The sequence below is a fragment of the Silurus aristotelis genome (genome assembly GCF_946808225.1).
Source record: "Silurus aristotelis genome assembly, chromosome: 2".
Taxonomy (NCBI): Eukaryota; Metazoa; Chordata; class Actinopteri; order Siluriformes; family Siluridae; genus Silurus; species Silurus aristotelis.
Window position 1 is genome coordinate 5752386 of NC_139575.1, and position 21572 is coordinate 5773957.

The window sequence follows — 21572 nt, forward strand, 5'->3', positions numbered from 1 at the left end:
CTTTATCTGTGTCAAAATGAACAGGGGAAGATACACTTATTTTGTTAACTGAGACTTCTCTTGATCTGCTTGGCTTCCAGATAGTCATGTCTGTCTTTTGAAATGAATCGGTTTGAATAGAAAAGTTGAACCCTGGGTCATTCCTTATTCTAGCTTGCTGACTAATAAAGTCAACCAAGACCTCGAAGGGCGGAAATGAAACACGATACTTCTCTTTGTAGCCAGATCCATGTGACAACCACCTTTCTTGTAGATTAAATGGTAGCTTCTGAACTATGGGATTGATACCCCTAGCTGTGTCCAGATATGACAGGCCTGGAAGGTATCCATTAGCTTTGGCTGATTCTATTTCCATAAGAAGACCACTCAATTCGTGAAGCTTTGAGTATTTTTTGTTTGAAATTCTTGGAAACTTCTTAATACGCTTGAAAAGCGCTCTTTCGATAACCTCTGGAGCACCGTAACACTCTTCCAGTCTAGTCCATATCATGTCAAGCCCCTTCAATGGCTGATTAATGTGTACGGACCTCATGCGTTTAGCGTGCTCAGCTGATTCTTTTCCCAACCATTTGACTAACAAGTCCATTTCTTCACTGGGTGTCAAGTTCAAACCACTTACAGCATTTTGAAAGGAACGCTGCCAAGCTCTGAAGCTTTCCGGTTGGTCATTGAACTGTATTAAACCAGTGTTCACGAGTTCACGGCGAGCAAAATATCTGACAAAGTCTGAAATGTCTGTCTTGTTTTGTTGGAAAGGTTGAAGTGTCGGACTTGCCATTGGGAAAGGTGATGTGCTGCTTTGGGCGAAACGTGTGTGCTTTCTGTGCTGTTTATTACCTTGAGTGTTACTAGAAGGATGATCCATGGCTGGTGAGAATTGTGGTGGTTGAGCAGAATCTTTCTTTGGTTGCATGTGATAAAATTCAGCATCGTCTGAGCGACTCTCTGCCTTGAAACGTGTAGCATGAACAGAATTTCTGACAAATAACTCTGTGTGAGGCTGTGTGGTTTCATCTGGAGAGAGTGTTTCTGCTTCTGATGCTGATTCTGTGACTGCATGTAGATTCATTTGTTCAACGTATTCACATGTCCGCTGCATAACATCAACAGGAGATGTTTCCAGTGGAGGATCTTGTTTACTATGGACGCTGGTGTCAACAGCTGCTTCTAAAGCTTCTGCTTCGGCCACGGCTGCAGCAGTTTCTCTCTCTAACACTATTTTATCCATTTTTGCTTCCAATTTGGCTTTCTCCACCTTTATTCTTTCCTCCTCGTCTGCATATATTAAACGTGCCTTGGCTGTTTCAGCTTTTGCTCTGGCTAATGCAGCTGCAGCATTTGTGGAAGAGCTACCTGATCGTGGATATGACAAATATGATCTGGTTTTAAGTGAGGGCATGGATTCCATTGTGCACTCAATACTCATTCAATTCGCTTGAATCTTCTCAAACTGTTGTTGTAACTTTTCCTGCAGCCGCTTTTTCACTGTACTGTCCTCAACATGTGTTAGTGCTTTGACAGTCAGATAAACTCCCTTCCCTCACACGACTCTGAAGACAAGAAGTTGATTTGCCCACAGGTTTAATGGTCTTGGGAATGGAGTGAAACTACAAATGAGCAAATACATGTTTCAATAATACATGACGCTAAAGCACAAGGTGGCCAATGCAATAGCCGGATGGAAAATTATGAATAATAATCTTAAACCATAACAATTAACATTCATATGCAAGTATAATATACATCCATGTCGATTATACAAATACTTACAAGCGATGCTGTCACAGGGTTAAAGATCACAAAGATATATGGCGATTAAAGAGAGCCATTATTAACGATGCCCGCATGAAGCACTTACTACTTCCTGATTCACGTGAATACCGGAAATAACAGAATTGCAGCGACATCAAAACTTGCCACTAGGAGGAGCTCTAAACCAAATAAATTGAACCGACTAATTAGTGCTATGGATAACATTAAAGAATTACAGACATTAATAATTAAATGTGTTATCAAATTAAACACAAAATAAAGAATTTGTAACAATAAACTTGTTCCAACACAAACCTCAAGATCTTTTTTCATATTTGAGGGGTGCCTTTAGAGAGAAACGTACCACACCACAGTTGTTGTATGCTTTTTATGCACGCAGACAATTAGAGGGAGAAGATTTCCGTGACTATTCTCATGCTCTTTCTCAGCTTCTCAATTCCGCTCTCCAGCAGTCGACAAATGTTGTTTCTGACCCACAGTTTACCTTAAGAGACCAGTTCATAGAAGGGGTAAGAGATGCAACCCTGCGTAGAGAGTTGCGTAAGCTTGTTCGAGATAAACCTCAGTCCTCTCTGTTCGATGTTCGTAAAGAGGCTATGATGTGGGTGGTGGAAGACCGACCCCGTGGTCTTAGTGTTGCAAGGGCTCGAAGCATGGCCAATACCGGTTGTGGGGAAATGTCAGAACAGTCAAACCCAGCTAGCAACGCAAACAATGATGTGGCAGTAGCCTTACAAGAGGTAGTAAAGATAATCAGTCAGCAGGGTAAAGCTATTGGTGAACTCACTAATGCAGTTCGTGAACTTACCATGCGAAAAGGCGGTTCATATAGCAATCAAAGTGGAAAGCCAAAATTTAAGCCCAGGTATACAGAGGACGGCCAACCAATCTGCCTAATATGTGATGGGGTAGGTCACATAGCTAGACAGTGTACCTCATCACGTAATTCCAAAGACCACTCCGCGGCCACTACAGGTTCAACGGTACAGGGAAACGGAGTCCCTCCATTGCGGTGAGCTGAGCAATGCGAGGAAAGCCTGAAGGCTCAACATGCAGCACATTAACCAAAGAACGATTCCTGGAGCGGGCGGTTGGGAGGTGCCCTAAAGTTGACATTCACATTGGTGGTGTTCCAGTTAGATGCCTGTTAGACACGGGAAGTAATGTGAGTACCTTGACTGAAAGCTTCTTCCGAGACCACCTACATGGGGAAGACAAAGACCTTCATTGTACTGCTAAGTGGCTAAAGATAACCACCGCCAATAAGCTACCCTTGCCATATTTGGGATATGTTGAATTAGACATTGAAGTGATGGGTTTAACTGTACCTGAGTGTGGGTTCCTGATGATTCGTGACAGGGATGCTGCATATCCAGACTCCTCTCCTTTGGGCATAATAGGCATGAATATTGTTCAGAGGTGCAGACAGCTTGTACTTACAGAGTTTGACACCACCCTTGGAGAAAATCTTGACTCTGTGTGGCGAGACGCCTTTCATCGTGTACAGGAAGCTGAAGTAGTCAAACCACGGTCAGTAGCAAGAGTGAGTGGCCAGCACAAGACTCATGTGCCAGCATCTTCTGTAGCTACTATCTATGCCAGAGTAAATAGGAGAATTAATGGTCCAGAATCCTGTCTGCTGCTGGAACCGGGGAACACACCACTACCTGGTGAATTGATTGCCTTGCCTACCGTAGTTTCATCAGGTGATCGGGTGTTTCCAATTCAGGTGGTGAATTTTTCTGTGGTGGATGTTTGGCTGCACTCAAAAGCTAATTTAGGAATGCTTCACCCCTGTCAGTGTGTTGAGATTAATCCTTGTGAGGTAAGGTTTCACCGTATCACTGTTGACCAGGAAGAGGTGACGATGGAGCAGGAACCTAAGCCAGAGTCTGACGATAACCTAAAAGATCTGTTAAGTAGGTTGCGTGTAGGAGGCACTCCAGAACAGCAGGAAAAGCTAGGTGCACTACTTATAAAATATGCTGATGTGTTTGCAGCCAGTGATGAAGACCTAGGATACTCTGACTGAGTGAAACATGAGATCCCTTTGACGGATGAAACTCCTATCTCTCAGCCATACCGCCGCATACCACCTACTCAGTTTGAAGAGGTCAGAGAACACATCTCTGGGTTACTTAAGAAGGGTGTCATACAAGAAAGCTTCAGTCCCTATGCTTCACCGGTTGTGTTGGTGCGCAAGGCCGACGGAAGCCTGAGGCTGTGCGTGGATTATAGGAGACTAAATGCTAAGACCAAACGCGATGCCTTCCCATTGCCTCGCATCGATGAGAGCCTGGATGCGTTATATGGGGCACAGATTTTCTCAACAATAGACCTTGCGAGCGGTTACCATCAAGTTGCAGTCCATGGGAAGGACTGTCACAAGACTGCATTTATTACCCCTTTTGGACTCTTATCAATACCGCCGTATGCCGTTTGGGCTTTGCAATGCCCCTGCCACATTTCAGCGCCTCATGCAGGCCACCATGAGCGACTTAGTGTTCCAAATTGTACTTATCTACTTGGATGACTTGTTGGTGTATTCGTCCACCTTTTACGATCATCTAGTGAGGTTGGAAACAGTGTTTAAGAGGCTGAAGGAGACAGGGCTAAAAATAAAAGTGGAAAAATGTCATTTCCTACAACCTGAAGTCAGGTTCCTGGGTCAGCAAGTTTCAGCACAAGGTGTGAGTACTGACGCTGACAAAATAAGTGCAGTTAGAGAGTGGCCAGTTCCCAACACTCTTAGGGAGCTCCGATCTTTTTTGGGCTTTTGTAGCTATTATAGGAGATTCATTAAGGGGTTCTCACAGGTAGCCGGCCCGTTACATGATGTATTAAATGTGTGCCTAAGGGAGAGAATCTCAGTCAAAGCAGCTCGGGTCTATAAAAGCTCGTGGACCCCCCAGTGTCAAAAGGCCTTTGAACAGCTCAAAGACAAGCTTACCAGTGCACCAACCCTTGGGTATGCAGACTTTGCCCTCCCTTTTGTTGTAGAAACAGATGCCAGCAACCTTGGGTTGGGTGCCGTTTTGTACCAGCACCAAAATTGTAGACAAACAGTTATAGCATATGCGAGTAGGAGGTTGAGAGGGGCTGAGAAAAATGATAAAAACTACAGCAGTATGAAGTTGGAGTTGTTAGCACTTAAGTGGGCAGTTACCGAAAAGTTTCGAAGTTACTTGGGTCCAGGTTCACTATCATAACAGACAATAATCCCCTTTGTCACCTCACAACTGCCAAATTAGGTGCTGTTGAACAGAGATGGGCGGCCCAACTGGCAGTTTTCGACTTTGATGTAAGGTACCGCCCTGGACGATGCAATACCGCAGCTGATGCCTTGTCAAGGAGGCCAGGCTTGGATGAACTAGATCCGGAAAGTGAGGATGCTGAGTATGATGGCTGTGTGGCGATCTGTAACTTGCTTAGGACAGGAACGGCCCTGGGACTAGACTTGCTCGCAGCAGGAGTGGAACAAGGTACAGTCAGACAACAACTGGCTTCATTGGCCATGAATGATAAGGATGTTGGGTGTGAAAATACCCCCACCTTACCGGGATATTCAAAAGCCGAACTCCAACAATTTCAGGAAACTGATCCTACGCTCAGCGAGTTCAAGAAGTTCTGGAACCGGAAAAAGAAACCTACCCACCAAAAGAGACTAGGTTCGTCCAAAATTGTGTGTTCCCTGCTCAAACAATGGCAAAAGATCAGAGAAAAAGATGGCCTTTTGTACCGTGTAATCGATGATGTGCATGCTGGGGAATGTCACCAGTTATTGCTACCCACCTGCTGGATGGACCAAGTTTTGAATAATGTTCACAACCAGATGGGGCATCAGGGTATCGAGAGGACCCTGGGACTGTTGAGGCAGAGATGTTTCTGGGGAGGAATGTATGAGGATGTAGAACGGTGGGTGAAGAAATGTCAGCGATGTGTACTAGCAAAGATGCCGCAGCCTAAAATTAGAGCGCCCTGGACACCGTTTGTAGCCTCCCGGCCGCTGGAAGTTGTAGCAGTAGACTTCACCACACTTGAACCAGCCATGGACGGGCGGGAAAATGTTCTCATAGTAACTGATGTGTTCACCAAGTTCAGTCAAGCCTTTCCCACCCGGGATCAGAGGCCACGGCAAAGATCCTTTTAAGAGAGTGGTTCTTGAAGTATGGAGGGCCACAACGTTTGCATTCTGATCAAGGCAGGAACTTTGAAAGCGCTGTGATTTTTGAGCTCTGCAAGCTGTATGGAGTTAAAAAGACTCGCACAACACCACACCATCCCCAGGGAAACCCTCAATGTGAGAGATTCAATAGGACTCTACACGACCTTCTAAAGTCTTTACCACCTGAGAAAAAGCGCAGATGGCCTGAACATTTGAGTTTGTGTATGCATATAATGTAACCCCACACTCATCTACAGGGTACTCGCCGTACTATCTGCTGTTTGGGATCCATCCTCATTTGCCGATTGATGCTCTTCTGGGTCAAGAACCCGAAACAGATAATGGACCTGATTGGCTGAAAGTGCACCAAGAACGTCTCAGAGAAGCACATGCTCGAGCTAAGGAATATGCAGAGCGGAAGGCTGCCGAGAGAGCAATGCACCAAGATGAAAAGGTATACTGCCCTGCTGTAGAGATTGGGCAGCATGTGTACCTGCGACATCGACCACCTGGCAGAAATAAGATTCAGGATGCGTGGTCATCCACAGTGTACAAAGTGGTAGAGATTCAGGGAACCACGTACACAGTAGAGCCTGTTGGAGGTGGATCGGTAAAGAGGGTACACCGATGTAATCTCAGACCCTGTGAGAGTCCAGTCCCAGTGCCCATGCCCAGGAGTCAAAAACCCTCTATAAAAGAGGTATCTGCTTTAGTCCCTGTGTCCGAAGTGCCCTTATTTGAGGCAGAATGTGTCTTGGTGGAAGAAATCCAGGGTCCCAGGGAAAGGCAGACGCTGACTCCAGCATTCGAAGCCTGGTTCAGTAATGAGGGATCTGAAGAAAATAACGTCTTTCCAGAGGGTTGTGAGGTACCTGATGATTCTTTGACTGAAAATCCAGGATCACTCGAGCTAGGTAACTACCTACCTGTTGAACGTCCGGGAACGAATCCTGTGCCTACTCCCAGAAAGAAAAGTGAGAAAGGTGATGAGTTAGGAGTGCCTTATTCTGCGCCTCGGAGAACAAATAGAGAAACTGCAGGGCTACATAGTAATCCAAATCGATTACCTAGGTCAGCTTGCAATGCAGTAACCTTTTAGTCCTGATGTGCTATCCCAAGTGTTAGCTGGCGTGGTTCTTTATACTTCAGGAAAGCTACAAGGTGGGCTCAATGGTTAGTGTCTGTAGTCACCAAGGGCGTTGATTATCAGCAGGGGGAGAGTGTAACCAGGTTAAAAAGACAACGTGTATTCATGTTATTTAGGCTTTGTGTTAAGTGTGTGACACACAGTGTGTACTAATGCACTTTTCCATGCACTGCTAAAAGGTTTCGCTGGCCCTTTAAGAAACGGATTAGTTACAGTAGTCAATGCAGCATTTGACAATGTTTGCTTCTCTTTATTATTTAGAAAGCTCTATTCCCAAAGAGAAAGAAGACCCTCCAGCGTGCTATCAGCATTCTGTCTTAAATCCAGCATCTCTGATGGTATAGGGGTGCATAAGTGCATACTGTATGGGAAGCTTACATGTTTTGGAAGAGTCTATGAATGCTGAAAGGTATATAAAGGTTTTAGAGCAACATATGCTCCCCTCCAGATGACGTCTATTTCAGGGAAAGCCTTGTGTATAACAGCAGGACAATGCAAACCACATACTGCAGCTATTACAACAGCATGGCTTCATAGCCTGCAGTCCAGATTTCACCTGTAAAGAACATTTGGGCACATCATTTTGCAGAGATACAGATACAGAAAGTGTCACTGTGTTACACCCCTCATGTTCACAGACAGTCAGCAGAAAGTTTGTTGTGCAGGAAGCTATACACTGCAATGTTCTGAACCTTTCAGAACTCAAACACAGTCCAGCTCTCACTCATTCCTCTGTTAACCACCTTATACTCTAGGGGGCAGTAGTCAATACACACTGATATGCAGAAATAAATATCCTTAGTAAGTTTGATCCTGGAGCACTAAGAGAAAACATTTACTCACATGTAGTTATTTTTTATCTCACATTATTATTAACATTTGATTGTTTGCACACTGGAACTGGCAGAAAAAAATGTTTTGTTGATTGGTCTTTTTTTAAATGTGAGCCAAAATCATCAAAATTAAAATAAAAACATTTGAAATATATCAGACTTTGTGTGATGAATCTATATAATATACAATTTTCACATTTTGTATTGAATTACTAAATTAATTTCACTTTAGTTATATTCTAATTTATTAGATGATGCACCTGTATATAGCTGACATGTGTTTAGGTCTTTAGATACATCTGTACATAACAGTCTTGATGTTATATTTCATATTTCAGATCCAAATAAGATAATCTAATCTAAATTTACACTACTCCTCATCTACCCACGAACCCACACAAAAGACAGTGCAACATATTACATGCACCAGCAAATCTGAGTTCTGAGTGAGTCTCAAAAAAAAATGGCAAATAAAAAAATATAAATAAATAAGGAGGTGTTCAGGTCCAACAAGCTCAGCTTCCTTATCAGGTGTTGAGGAACAATGGTGATGAATACTGAGCTGAAATATTAAGTACTGAATCATGACTGGTGGAATTTACTAAATAAAATGTTCAAGCAGAAACTTTAAGATTTAACACTACAATGTAATATTATATCAGCATCTATATTACATATTTACAGAATTTTGCAGATCCCCTTATCTTCAGTAACGTACAGAAGGGCTTTGTAGAGATTAGATACAGATACAGAAAGTGTCACTATGTTACACCCCTTGTGTTCAGATGGACAGCAGAGAATTTGTTGTTATAATTCAAACACAGTCCTGCTCTCTCTCATTCTGCTGTTAACCATCTTGTACTCTAGAGGGCAGTAGAAAGTCCACAGTGACAGGAGTAAAAAATCTCCTTAGTAAATGTAATCATGGAGCACTGAGAGGAAAAATAACACATAGTAAATGCCCTGATCTTGAACACTCATACACCTTATGATTGTTTACGTACTGGAACTGACCAAATGCTGTTTCTTTTGTTTTTTTAATATTTAAAACCCTTTTTCATGTTTACTGTATGTAGTTCATACATATTTCACACATACACTTCCTGAACAGCTCTTACTCATGCATATAGAAGGGGAAGTGGGTACGACTTCAGTTACTGGTTAAGACACTGTTAAAGATGCAGCACATTCACAGAGCAGGACAGAGACAGTAACAGTTGTGTAGCAGAACAGGAGCTTTAATATCTTTCTGAAGTGGACTTGGTGTGGAGATTCGTGAGTGTGACCTCAGGATGAAGATCCTCCTCCTCATCTTCACCTTCTGCCTGATCTCAGGTAAAGAAATACACTTTATAATAATCCTCACTATCAGCAGCAGTGTTACATGAAGGAAGGTTTTGCTCAGATGGATATTTGGTGTTTTGTTAGATGGAGGAGCCTCCAAGGAAGTAACAGGATATTCAGGAGGTGAAGTCCTTATCAAGTGCAAGTATGATACAGAATACACACAAAACCCAAAATATTTCTGTAAGGGTTCATCGCCAGGCTGTTCTAATCTAATAAAGACAGGAGATAAAAACATGTTGGTAACTTCAGGAAGATTCTCACTGTTTGATGACACCAAATCAGCAGAGTTCAGTGTGATGATCAGAGAGATCACTGTAGAGGACACTGGGACGTATCAGTGTGGAGTTGATATATCTTTGGGAAATGACATTTACACACCAGTGGAACTAAAAGTAAAGGAAGGTGAGTCTTCAACCACTGCCTTCTGTTTATCTTCACAAAGCTCTAGTGTCATTAGCAGACACAATACCAAGTTATCACACTTCATTACTAAACTATTATTATTTTAACATTTTTAACTTTTTAATCTTCAGTTTAAATACTGACATTATTATTTCCGGCAGGTCAATGGGAAAATGTTTGATCACCTTTCTGTGCATTTAACTTTATTTCCTGATTATATTTAAAACAGCAAATCAAACCAACCTGCAAACTGAACTTTCATTCTTCTTTCAGTCACTTCATGTATTTATATCAGTTCATGTGCTACGTATTTTTGTTTTCGGGTAGCAACCACAAATTGAAAACGGAAGAAGCTCGATCATGCTTTAATGTTCACACAGCACACAAACACCAGTTAGAGCTCAAACAAACCGTGATGCGGGTTGGGTCCGTGATCCCCGTGTAATCCGATAAGGAAGTACAACCCCTCCGGGAAGTATAATCCGTTATGGAAAGTAGAATCCGGTAAACGAGGGTAATCCGTGGGACATGAAGAAGGATCAGGAACCAGCGGGGAATGCTGGCAGTCAAGAACCTGAGAACTCACAGAAGCCAATACCCACAATCCCTCAGGAATCACAACAAGTTTCTCTGCAAGAGGCTGCAACCTGCTGCTTGTGTTTATAATGAATCTGTTACAGAAAGTAGAAAAGATGTAAATGTGGGGAAATTCTCCCTGTATGATGACAGAACAGAACAAATCTTCACTGTGAGTATTAGAAATGTAACTAAGCAGGATTCTGGTGAATTCTGGTGTGGAGCTGAAGCAGCCTGGACATCTGATCATGGATACAAGGTTTATTTTACACAGATCAGCCTGACAGTTACTGGTGAGTTTGTAGAGACATTGTGACACGTTGTCTCTTCAGTATTTCTGAAGTTTCACACATAATAAATGTAAAATGTGTTGTGTTGCATCTGTACTGCTATCAGTCATTTAATAAATTCACTTACTTCATGTTATTGACTGGTGAATTAAATACGTCACTGTTTTAGATCCACGTGCCCCAGTTTCAACAGCAATACCTACACAACCTTCATCAGCATTAACATCATCATCGTCATCTTTGTCATCATCTTCATCATCATCATCATTGTATGAGCCTACTCCAGCTTCTCCTCCAGCAGGTGATTCTGCTCAGATGCACATCACACACATACTATAACTACATGACTTTGGTGAATTTGACCCCTTATGAATGTACAGAATGTTCGTAAAAGTGACTGTTTCTCTTCCAGGATTTTCAGCTTCCACTGTGATCACCGTATCTGTAATTTCCCTTTTGATTGAAATTTCAATACCTTTTTGTGATTTTTCAAGGTAAATCACTTTATTAGTTTTGCCCTGTGAAGAATGAAACCAATTTTACCATCATTTTAAATTCACCACCATAAACATTATAGAACTTTTATCTGTACACACTGTAACACACACTGTTAAGAAAATTAAACACTAATAACTACAGATTACTTGACCTTTTTGTTTCAGCAGGTTCTATTTGTACTACAGCTTCTTTTTGTAGTCGTTCTGACCAAGAATCAGGAAATGACAAAGCGGTAATTTTCTTCATCACTCCGCATGTTAATTTGGAGGGAAAAAAGCAAAGTGTGAAAACATGAGTATATGTTTATTCTATTTCTCTTTTCTTTCAGGTTCCTCTTGCAGTGTGTGACTATGAGGGGGAGAAATCTGCTGAAGGTCTGATGTACACAACAGTGATTTATGTGCAGCATTTTCATCAGCTGTAATAATGCATTTTCAAGCATTAAAGTTAAGGACTCATGTGAATATACTTCAGTCAGTTACACTGCTTTATGTGGCTAAATTATTGGATGGAGATTATGTCCATCTTTTTCTTCTTACCCCACAATTATGACTGTTACATGTAGAAACAGCAAATCTTCAATATAATGCAGTGAATACACAGAAAAATGAGTTATGTAGTTAATTAATACAGCATTTCACAAAATGTTTGCTCCTCTTTAGTATTTAGAAGCTCCAAGTCCAGAGTTCCTGCCATCTTAGATTGTGTGTCGAATCTTTATGAATATTCCTCCTCCTGATATTTCCAAAAGTATTAGGTCACCTGGTCGTATGTGATATTTGAGCATTGCATTACACATTTAGTCCCAATTTGCCCTTATAATTCCCTCCACTCTTCTGGGAAGATGTTCCACTAGATTTTGGAGGGTGCTTATGGATATTTGTGTTCATCAGCCACAGGAGTGTTACGAAAGGCAGGTACTGATATAGGTGAGGAGACCTGGTGTGCAGTCAGCATTCCAATTCATCCCAAAGGTGTTCAGTAGGGATGAGATCACAGCTCTATAGCAGGCCACTCAAGATCTTCCTCTCCATAGCATGTAAACTAGATCTTTAAGGAGCTCACTTTGTGCACAGGGGCATTGCGATGCTGGAACAGGTTTGGTTTTCCAAATTTAAGTGAATGCATAATTATATTATAGCGCAGCTAAAGACGTCCTGTACTATTAAGTCCTCCAGCTTTGTGGTAACAGGAAAAGAACAACATATAGTAGGAAAGGTGACCCAATACTTTTGGCAATATAGTGTATGATGGGGTAGGAGCACAATCAAATGATTAGACTATGTACAAAATTTAATGGGTAGGAAATCCAAAGTTACATTAGAAATTATAGTATAGAACCAGGTAAGCAGTGGGTTAACAAAGAAAAAAAACTAAATACACAAAAATAATGGAGTTTTCGATTCCTTTGTGTGAACATCTACAGGACGTGATATGATTCTGTTACAGCAACACCCCAGTGAAGAAAGCCCATCAGCTTCTTTTCCACCTTAGAGACGATGTTCTAGAGACTTTAAACTGCCCTCCAGGGTGACCAGGAACTTTTACACCTACACAATTGAGATCATCCTGAAGGGAAACTTTACAGCTGGGTTTGGGAACAACACCAGGCAGGACAAGAGGGTGGTTCTCCACCAGGTTCTCCAGAGGGTGGTGTGATCAGCTAAGTGTACCATCTGCACTGAGCTCCCTGACTTGCAGTCCATCTACTGCAAGTGGTGCTGGACCAAGGCCAAGAATGTAATGAAGGACCACAGTTATAATAACTATGGACTGTTTTCTCTGTTGCGATCAGGAAAAGTTATTGCTCCCTAAAGGTCAAAACATACAGTAGACAGTGAGGACGAGCTTCTGCCTGCAGGCAATTCAGGATCTGAACCAGGAGAACACCAAGGGCTAATGTCTACAGTCTCTAAGATTTTTTATTATCATTAACATTAAAATAAATAAACACTTGAAATATATCAGTCTGTGTGTGATGAATCTCTATAATATACAAGTTTCACTTTTTATATTGATTACTTTCTTTCGGTTTCTCCTGTTAGGGGTTGCCACAGTGGATCCTCCGCATGTTTGATTTGGCACATGTTTTTAAGCTGGATGCCCTTCCTAACGCAACCCTCCCCATTTATCCGGGTTTGAAATTTGAGTTTGACACCCCTTTATTACTCCATATCAATACAGGGGTGTCAAACTCAAATTCACAGTTGCCCAAAATGAAAAACTGGGATGTGGGCCAAACTCAATATTTATTGAAAAATTGACTGCAAATGTGCATGTTTTCCGTCTGTCTAGATCTGTAATGTTGAACTTTTTCATATGGAAACAAACTTTAGTTTTGCATAAACATTTAATCTGGAACAACCAAAGTTTATATTCTAAACACATTAGAAATTAAATTTGAAATAAAACACACATCAGTGGTATTCGTTTCTTATTTTCTCTCTCTCTCTCTCTCTCTCTCTCTCTCTCTCTCTCTCTATCTAAAGCTTTTCGAATTCCTTTTTATTGTAAAACATTTTTTCACAGGGCAACAACAAAACAACCAAAAATAATAATAATTTCCTTTAATAAAAAAAAGCAATCATTCAACCATTAAAAGTTTATGCCTTGGAGTAGAAAAAGTGCACAAAGACAACATTCATTCAAGCTCAGTTTTTACACTCTGATTTACTCTGATGCACATTGGTTGAAGTCAGATTCCTGAATCTCTTCTTAGATGCATCATTTCTGGGGTTTAGGCTCTGAGCTGAGGAAATCCTCAGGATTCAGTGAAGGTGTTCATCAGCAGTGTTGGGCAAAGTTACTTTTAAAAGTAATGCATTACTTTAGACTGCTTTAGACAGCAACTTATCTTTTAATAATCACATCAATCAAGTTACAAAAACAGCCTTCTTTCACCTTAGAAATATTTCTAAGCTAAGAAATATCTTATCTATATCTGATGCAGAGAAGCTCGTCCATGCGTTTATGACCTCTAGAATAGACTACTGTAATGCATTACTAGGTGGATGTCCTGCATCATTAATAAACAAGCTTCAGTTAGTTCAGAATGCCGCAGCAAGAGTTCTTACTAGGTCAAGAAAATACGATCATATAACCCCAATCTTATCGTCCCTACATTGGCTTCCTGTTAAGTTTCGAATAGACTACAAACTACTGCTACTCACTTATAAAGCACTAAATGGTTTGGCTCCCATGTATCTATCCAGTCTTTTAACACGCTACAATCCGTCACGCTCCCTGAGATCTCAAAACTCTGGGCTTCTAGTAGTTCCTAGAATAGCAAAGTCCACTAAAGGTGGTAGAGCATTTTCACATTTAGCTCCTAAACTCTGGAATAGTCTTCCTGACAGTGTTCGGGGTTCAGATACACTCTCCCAGTTTAAGTGTAGATTAAAAACATATCTTTTTAGCAAAGCCTACACATCACACACATCACATCACAACCTTGTGCTCCAGAATATATGATTACATGCACATTATCAACTTGTGCTGTTAATATCATGAACAGCAGCTACGCTAATTCCTCTCCACTGCTTCTCTTTCTCTCCCCATCCCGAGGCTTCCTGAGGTTTGGCCAGCTCCAGTCACGTCCCACCTCGTGAAGATTATGGACCTATGGATGATCATGGAGAAGTAGATGCCGAGTGTTTAAAGGCCCTGGCATGGAGAAGCTGATGCTGGATCTATGATGATCACAAATTGTTCTGTATTGTTGAAAGATTTATCACCAAACTCTTGATGTCACCCATATGAGGATGGGTTCCCCTTTGAGTCTGGTTCCTCTCAAGGTTTCTTCCTCATATCATCTAAGGGAGTTTTTCCTTGCCACTGTTGCCACGGCTTGCTCATCAGGGACAAACGCACACCATTCACCTTCACTGTTGTTTTCTGTAAAGCTGCTTTGAGACAATGTCTGTTGTGAAAAGCACTATACAAATAAACTTGACTTGACTTGACTTGACTTGACTTGATTACAATATTGAGTTACTTCCCAAAAAAGTAACTAATTACGTTACTTAGTTACTTTTTATGGAAAGTAATGCGTTATATTACTTTTGCGTTACTTTTGCGTTACTTGTATCTCTTTCACGCCTTACAGGTGTAACAGGTGTAATATAGATAATTGCCATTAAGAAATAAGTTATATTAGGGCAAAAGACATGTCTTAATCATTTAAAATGTTTAATAACTTCTTAGAGAACAATAAGATGATCGACTAACTTTTGACCACAAGGCTGAACACTTTCCAGTCGCACTTCTGTACACTGCATTTCAATCTGCCTTCGCCGTCAGGAATGTAACTATCGTTAGTGTATATAAGGTTAAGGGTGTGGGCTGCACACCGGTGATGTGGAGGGAGAACATACCTTTCGCAGGGCCGCTAGAAGTAATTTTGAACAGGGGGTGCTGTGAATTTTTTTTTATTTATTTTTTTGGATAAAAAAACCTATGAGCCTATTTAGAATACATTTTAAAAATAAATACATAGGGCTGTGACGATGGCAGTTTTTTTACCACCGCGGTGGTAATGGACCAAATACCGTTGTTGGGGGGTTGTTTTAAAATAAATAAAAAAGAAACAAAGAAACAACACACTAAAGCCTGTAAAGCATTGAAATAAATATCAGTAAATACTGGTAACTTACATAATATAATAAAGTTGAATCCATTTAAAAAAACAAACCAAAAAAACAACAGTTTTATATTTCCACACAAAGACGCGTTATAGCCTCCCGCTCTGCGCTTTGAGAGGGATGTGGAACACGAGCAGGAAAGAGACCACCGATCTCTTTTTCTGATATCTTCATGTTGTTGTAAAAGGTATGAAGAGCTAATTTTATCTTCCACAAGGGAAAGGCATTTAGGCTATGTTTGCGCGCTGCCAGAGAAAGCCAAACTAAAATCACCCGCGCGTGTGAAACGCGCTTTACAAATGAACTCGACGCGCCTTACCAATTATCATATGTCTAATTAATAACAAGCACAAACTGTAGGCTATTAAAAAGAATTTGACTTACAAGTAAAAATGTAGGCTATCTGTACAGCGTTTTTTCTACTTTACCACAGTAAAGAATACGAAAATAATCTACCTAAAAGCGAACAAAGGAAGAAACGTTTAATCCCCTTTGGAAATGGGTGAGACGCGAGTGAAGATATGGGAAAAGAAAAAAGAGATTCCATGCAGGGATTAGACACTATTTTTGAATATTCGATTAGTTGATTTAATTATAGAATATCTAATGTTCTAATGTCTGTTGTGCGATCATTCTCAAAAATAAGATTTCCATGTTCTGGTGCTGTAACCAGAGGGTGACGCTGCCAATAACACACATAACAGCTGTCACAAAGAACCGGCAAAAGTAATGATTATGAATCTGTAAAATATAGCAAGGAGACATTTGAATTTATTAATAAAGTGTTTTTTTTTTTCTTTTTTTGTGTGTCAGTGTCGGGCTGCAAAGATGAAGTTGACGATGCTCACTCGTCATCTTCGCAGTAAACGCGCCTACAGAGAGAAATGCACACTTAATACGGAATACATAATAAGCATATGCTAGTCGGTTTATTTTCGTTTTGAATTGTTTGTTTAAAAGTAGACAATTCAAGCTTTCTATATAGAAAAACTAATGGAATATTTGTATCATTTCCTAAAATAATCATAAGGAATTTATAAATTGGGCAAAATATTTTTAATAGGCCTACATTTAAAAAAAATCTTTCTCTCGCCAATAGGGGGTGCTGCAGCACCCCCAGCACCCCCACTTCCTGCGGCCATGCCTTTCGCTGTCATCTCATCAATCTCATCTCATCATCAATTTCAGTAAATATGACCTCGTCCTCGTCTACATCATTCTCTGCTTCATCATCAGCTTGAAACTTTCTGAACGCTTTTACAAAGTTTGCGATATTATCAGTGACCGTGGCAGTTTATCTTCCCACAAAGAGCAAATGAGCTGTGAATTTGCTCTCTATCTCCGCTGTGATGGCATCGTACATGTGTCTCCTAAAGAAAACTTTTATTCTGAGCAGTCTATAGAGCTGCAGTGGTGGAAAGTCGGCAAAAGTTTTCTATATTTCTGTCTCCATTTCCATATATTCAACATTATATACACACACACACACACACACACACACACACACACACACATCTGTAGTGCTGTGCTTTGCATGCAGTTGTTTTTTTTGTTTTTGAAGTGGTATTTTTTGCAGTTGACAAGAGCTTTTCACCAACATATAATCTACACTTAACCATTATTCCTTTCTCCTTTTCCTCGACTATTTCAAAATAAAAACACTTCCATCACAGTAATGTAATTCTCTGGTTTGCCATCTCAGCTTCTGACCAGCTTCTGTTCCAGCTGCTCGCACGTATGAGTGCGCGATTCTACGTGTCTATGTTCATTTTAATTCAGTATTTATTATTTTATGCAAAATAATTTAACTGAAAAGTAACTCGCATTACTTTTTTTTAAAAGTAACTCAGATATTAGTGTGTAAATTTATAAAGTAACGCGCTACTTTACTCGTTACACCCGAAAAGTAATATTATTACGTAACGCACGTTACTTGTAACGCGTTACCCCCAACACTGTTCATCAGTGAGACTCCTTTTTTGTTCATCTTCATTAAAGAGAACAGTTTCTCACATAGTTATGTGCTGGTGAACATAGAGAGCATTTGAGCAGCTTGGGCACGGAGTTGAAGTGCAGCACACACAGAGTCATATTCACTGCTGATCACGCAGAGTTTTTCAGCGGTCTCGACTGACGCGCCAACGCACTAACAAAGCATTCTGGGATTTGTAGTATTAGCGGTGTATGCGCTATACACTGGCGGGCAGCTCTAATACACATTTGATATGATCTCATGGGCCAAATATAATTACACCGCCTGAGTTTGACACCCCTGGAGTAATACATATCCTGACACACAGAAAATGCTCACCTGCCCTGATATTAAACACTTATACACCTTCTTATGATTATTTACACACAGGAACTGACCAAATGCTGTTTTTTTGTCATATACTTGTTTACTGTATGTAGTTTATACATATTTCACACATACACTTCCTGAACAGCTCTTTCTCATGCATATAGAAGGGGAAGTGACTACGACATCAGTTACTGGTTAAGACACTGTTAAAGATGCAGCACATTCACAGAGCAGGACAGAGACAGTAACAGTGTGTAGCAGAACAGGAGCTTTAATATCTTTATGAAGTCGACTTGGTGTTGAGATTCGTGAGTGTGACCTCAGGATGAAGATCCTCCTCCTCATCTTCACCTTCTGCCTGATCTCAGGTAAAGAAATGCACTTATAATATAATAATCCTCACTATCAGCAGCAGTGTTACATGAAGGAAGGTTTTGCTCAGATGGATATTTGTTGTTTTGTTAGATGGAGGAGCCTCCAAGGAAGTAACAGGATATTCAGGAGGAGGAGTCCTTATCAAGTGCAAGTATAATACAGAATACACACAAAACCCAAAATATTTCTGTAAGGGTTCATGGCCAGGCTGTTCTGATCTAATAAAGACAGGCGATAAAAACATGTGGGTAACTTCAGGAAGATTCTCACTGTTTGATGACACCAAATCAGCAGAGTTCAGTGTGATGATCAGAGAGATCACTGTAGAGGACACTGGGACGTATCAGTGTGGAGTTGATAAATCTTTGGGAAAGGACATTTACACACCAGTGGAACTGAAAGTAAAGAAAGGTGAGTCTCCAAACACTGCCTTCTGTTTATCTTCACAAAGCTCTAGTGTCATTAGCAGACACAATACCAACTAATCACACTTCAGTACTAAACTTTATCATTTTAACATTTTTTTTACTTTTTACTTTTCTCTTCAAATACTGACATTAAAACATGTTCCCATTTTCCTGCATGAAATATTAATCATTTTTCTGTGCATTTAATAAAATTTCCTGATTATATTTAAACAGCAAATTAAACCAACCTGCAAACTAAAATTTCATTCTACATTTAGTCACTTTTTATATTTATATCAGTTCATGTGCCATGTATCTTTGCAAGACGTTTTATTACAATGTGTGTATCTGAGCATGTTGTCTTTGCTCATTATATCCTTTACCTTTTTGCTTGGACACTTCATTATGTTTCTGATTGCTCTGTACTGTTCTGATTGCCTGATATTTTAACTCCTGCTTTTTTCACCATAAGTTACCTCATTACAGTTGTAATTGTTTGAACATGATTCAAACATTTTACAGGAAGCTCAGGCTCTAGAGAAGTGAATCTAAACAGTGAAGGACACTGGAACATCCCCGTGTACTGTTAGTGTGTCTGATGAAATAGAGACCTACACTGTATTGTAACTGTTAATGTTAATGTTTAGAAAAACTATAATTTTGTGTTTAAACAGATGAAACATGTTGCTGCCAAATTACTCTGTAAACATACTGTATAAATAGCCAGTTTATATACATATAAACTGATCTGATTGGTTGTGATTTGCAGATCTGTCCATCAGTAAGACTGTCCATGTAGGAGGAGATTTGAACATCAGCTGTAAATACCCACAATCCCTCAGGAATCACCCCAAGTTTCTCTGCAAGAGGCTGCAACCTGCTGCTTGTGTTTATAATGAATCTGTTAAAGAAAGTAGAAAAGATGTAAATGTGGGGAAATTTTCCCTGTATGATGACAGAACAGAACAAATCTTCACTGTGAGTATTAGAAATGTAACTAAGCAGGATTCTGGCGAATTCTGGTGTGGAGCTGAAGCAGCCTGGACATCTGATCATGAATACAATGTTTATTTCACACAGATCAGCCTGACAGTTACTGGTGAGTTTGTCTCCACATTGTCTCCATGTCCATCATACAGTTTTTCTGATGCTCCAAACTTAGAACATGTAAAATGTATTGTGTTGCATCTGTACTGCTATCAGTCATTTAATAGATTCACTTACTTCATGTTATTGATTAGTGAATTAAATACTTCACGGCTTTAGATCCACATGCCACAGTTTCAACCTCAATACCTACACAACCTTCATCATCTTTGTCATCATCATTATCATCATCATCATCATCATCACTATCATCATCATCATCATTATTATCATCATCATCGTCATCGTCATTGTATGAGCCTTCTCCAGCTTCTCCTCCAGCAGGTGATTCTGCTCAGATGCACATCACACACGTACTCTAACTAAATGACTGGTGAATTTGATCCCTTATGAATGTACAGAATGAACGTAAAAGTGACTGTTTCTCTTCCAGGATTTTCAGCTTCCACTGTGATCACTGTATCTGTAATTCTACTGTTACTTCTGATTGGAATCTCAGTCCTGCTTGTGATTCTACAGAAAGGACGAAAGATGGAAGGTATACACACACACACACACACACACACACACACACACACACACACACACACACACACACACACACACACACACACACACACACACACACAGACTATCAAATGTGTGACTGGTTCATGATCAGGTGGTGCAGCAGGTTGTTTTGCTGCCTCACAGTTCCAGTGTCCAGCTTTTAATCTCTAACTCAGGTTCCTGCTCTACATATCTGATCTCATAAAGTCATACTGGTAGGTGGATGTGTGACGTCCTGTAATGGACTAATTAAAGAATTTACTGGAAATGGATGATTCTTGATTGATTTGAAACTCAATCACACAAACTCAATCACACATTACAATAACAACAATTATAACATTTTCTGATGACTTGACTCCTGTTTTAATGAGGTACAGCTGCTTCTCACAGGACTTCTGTCCAAAGTTCAGGAAACAACCAAGAGGTGATTGTCTTTATCACTGAGTTTATTCACTACCAAAGTTTATTACCAAACAAAGAGGGGTGAAAAACCTTTCTATTTCTTTCTATTTCACTTTTCTGTCAGGTTCCTTCTGCTCTCTGTGAGTATAAGGAGATTAAAGACACCAGACGACTTTCTGCCTCAGACATTGGATTTTCCATCATTTACGCTACTCCTCAACTACACGCATTCCCTTCTGAGCTTCCTCAAACTGTTTATGCGAACACTGAGTTACCTGCAAGCCCCTGTGATCCTACTGTTTATTCTTCTGTTAAACTTCCCACAAACCCTCCTGATCAGGACTTTTACTCCACAGTTCAGTTACACTAAAGTCCCTCTGATAGAGAACAGCAGAAAGTTTGACGTAGCAACAGTGAGTTTTCAAACCACAACCACCAGCATTAACGATGCAGTACCACACATTATATTTATATATTTGTTTTAGTTGTCAAATACAATGCAGCCAGTTATGTTGATTCATTTGACTGTTTTTTTTTTATGAGTTTAACTCTGAGGAAGTTTAATTGGAAATGCACTGCTTCGTTTAAACCGTTCTTCTGCTTATTCTTCATCTTCATCATCCCTTCCATCTTCCATCCCCAAAATATTGTTAAACAAATTCTAAAAATTTTAAATGTTATAGCTGTGGTTTAGCATCACTATTTACCTCAATGGACCACAGCCCTACTTCAGTTCTCAATCTTACGGGTTATTTT

The 21572-nt window shown here is 40.3% G+C and overlaps 2 protein-coding genes and 1 long non-coding RNA gene across 3 annotated transcripts in view; 2 read left to right on the forward strand and 1 right to left on the reverse strand.

Annotated features, from left to right (window-relative positions):
* Positions 1-21572, forward strand: part of LOC310737758 (obscurin-like) — a 380181-nt gene that overhangs the window by 304492 nt on the left and 54117 nt on the right. The window contains exons 20-21 of the mRNA XM_083562347.1: positions 9347-9667; positions 18439-18759. Coding sequence (XP_083418473.1) covers positions 9347-9667; positions 18439-18759 — 642 coding nt within the window. The remainder of the gene's footprint in view (positions 1-9346; positions 9668-18438; positions 18760-21572) is intronic.
* Positions 1-21572, reverse strand: part of LOC310739326 — a 224718-nt gene that overhangs the window by 153156 nt on the left and 49990 nt on the right. The gene's annotated exons all lie outside the window — the stretch shown is intronic.
* LOC310737299 (uncharacterized protein) lies at positions 19518-21297 on the forward strand (the record flags this gene model as incomplete). Its single annotated transcript, XM_083561559.1, has 5 exons — positions 19518-19854; positions 20022-20186; positions 20296-20400; positions 20792-20838; positions 20941-21297. Coding segments are annotated over 5 exons (900 nt in total), but the record flags the coding sequence as incomplete, so codon positions are not given.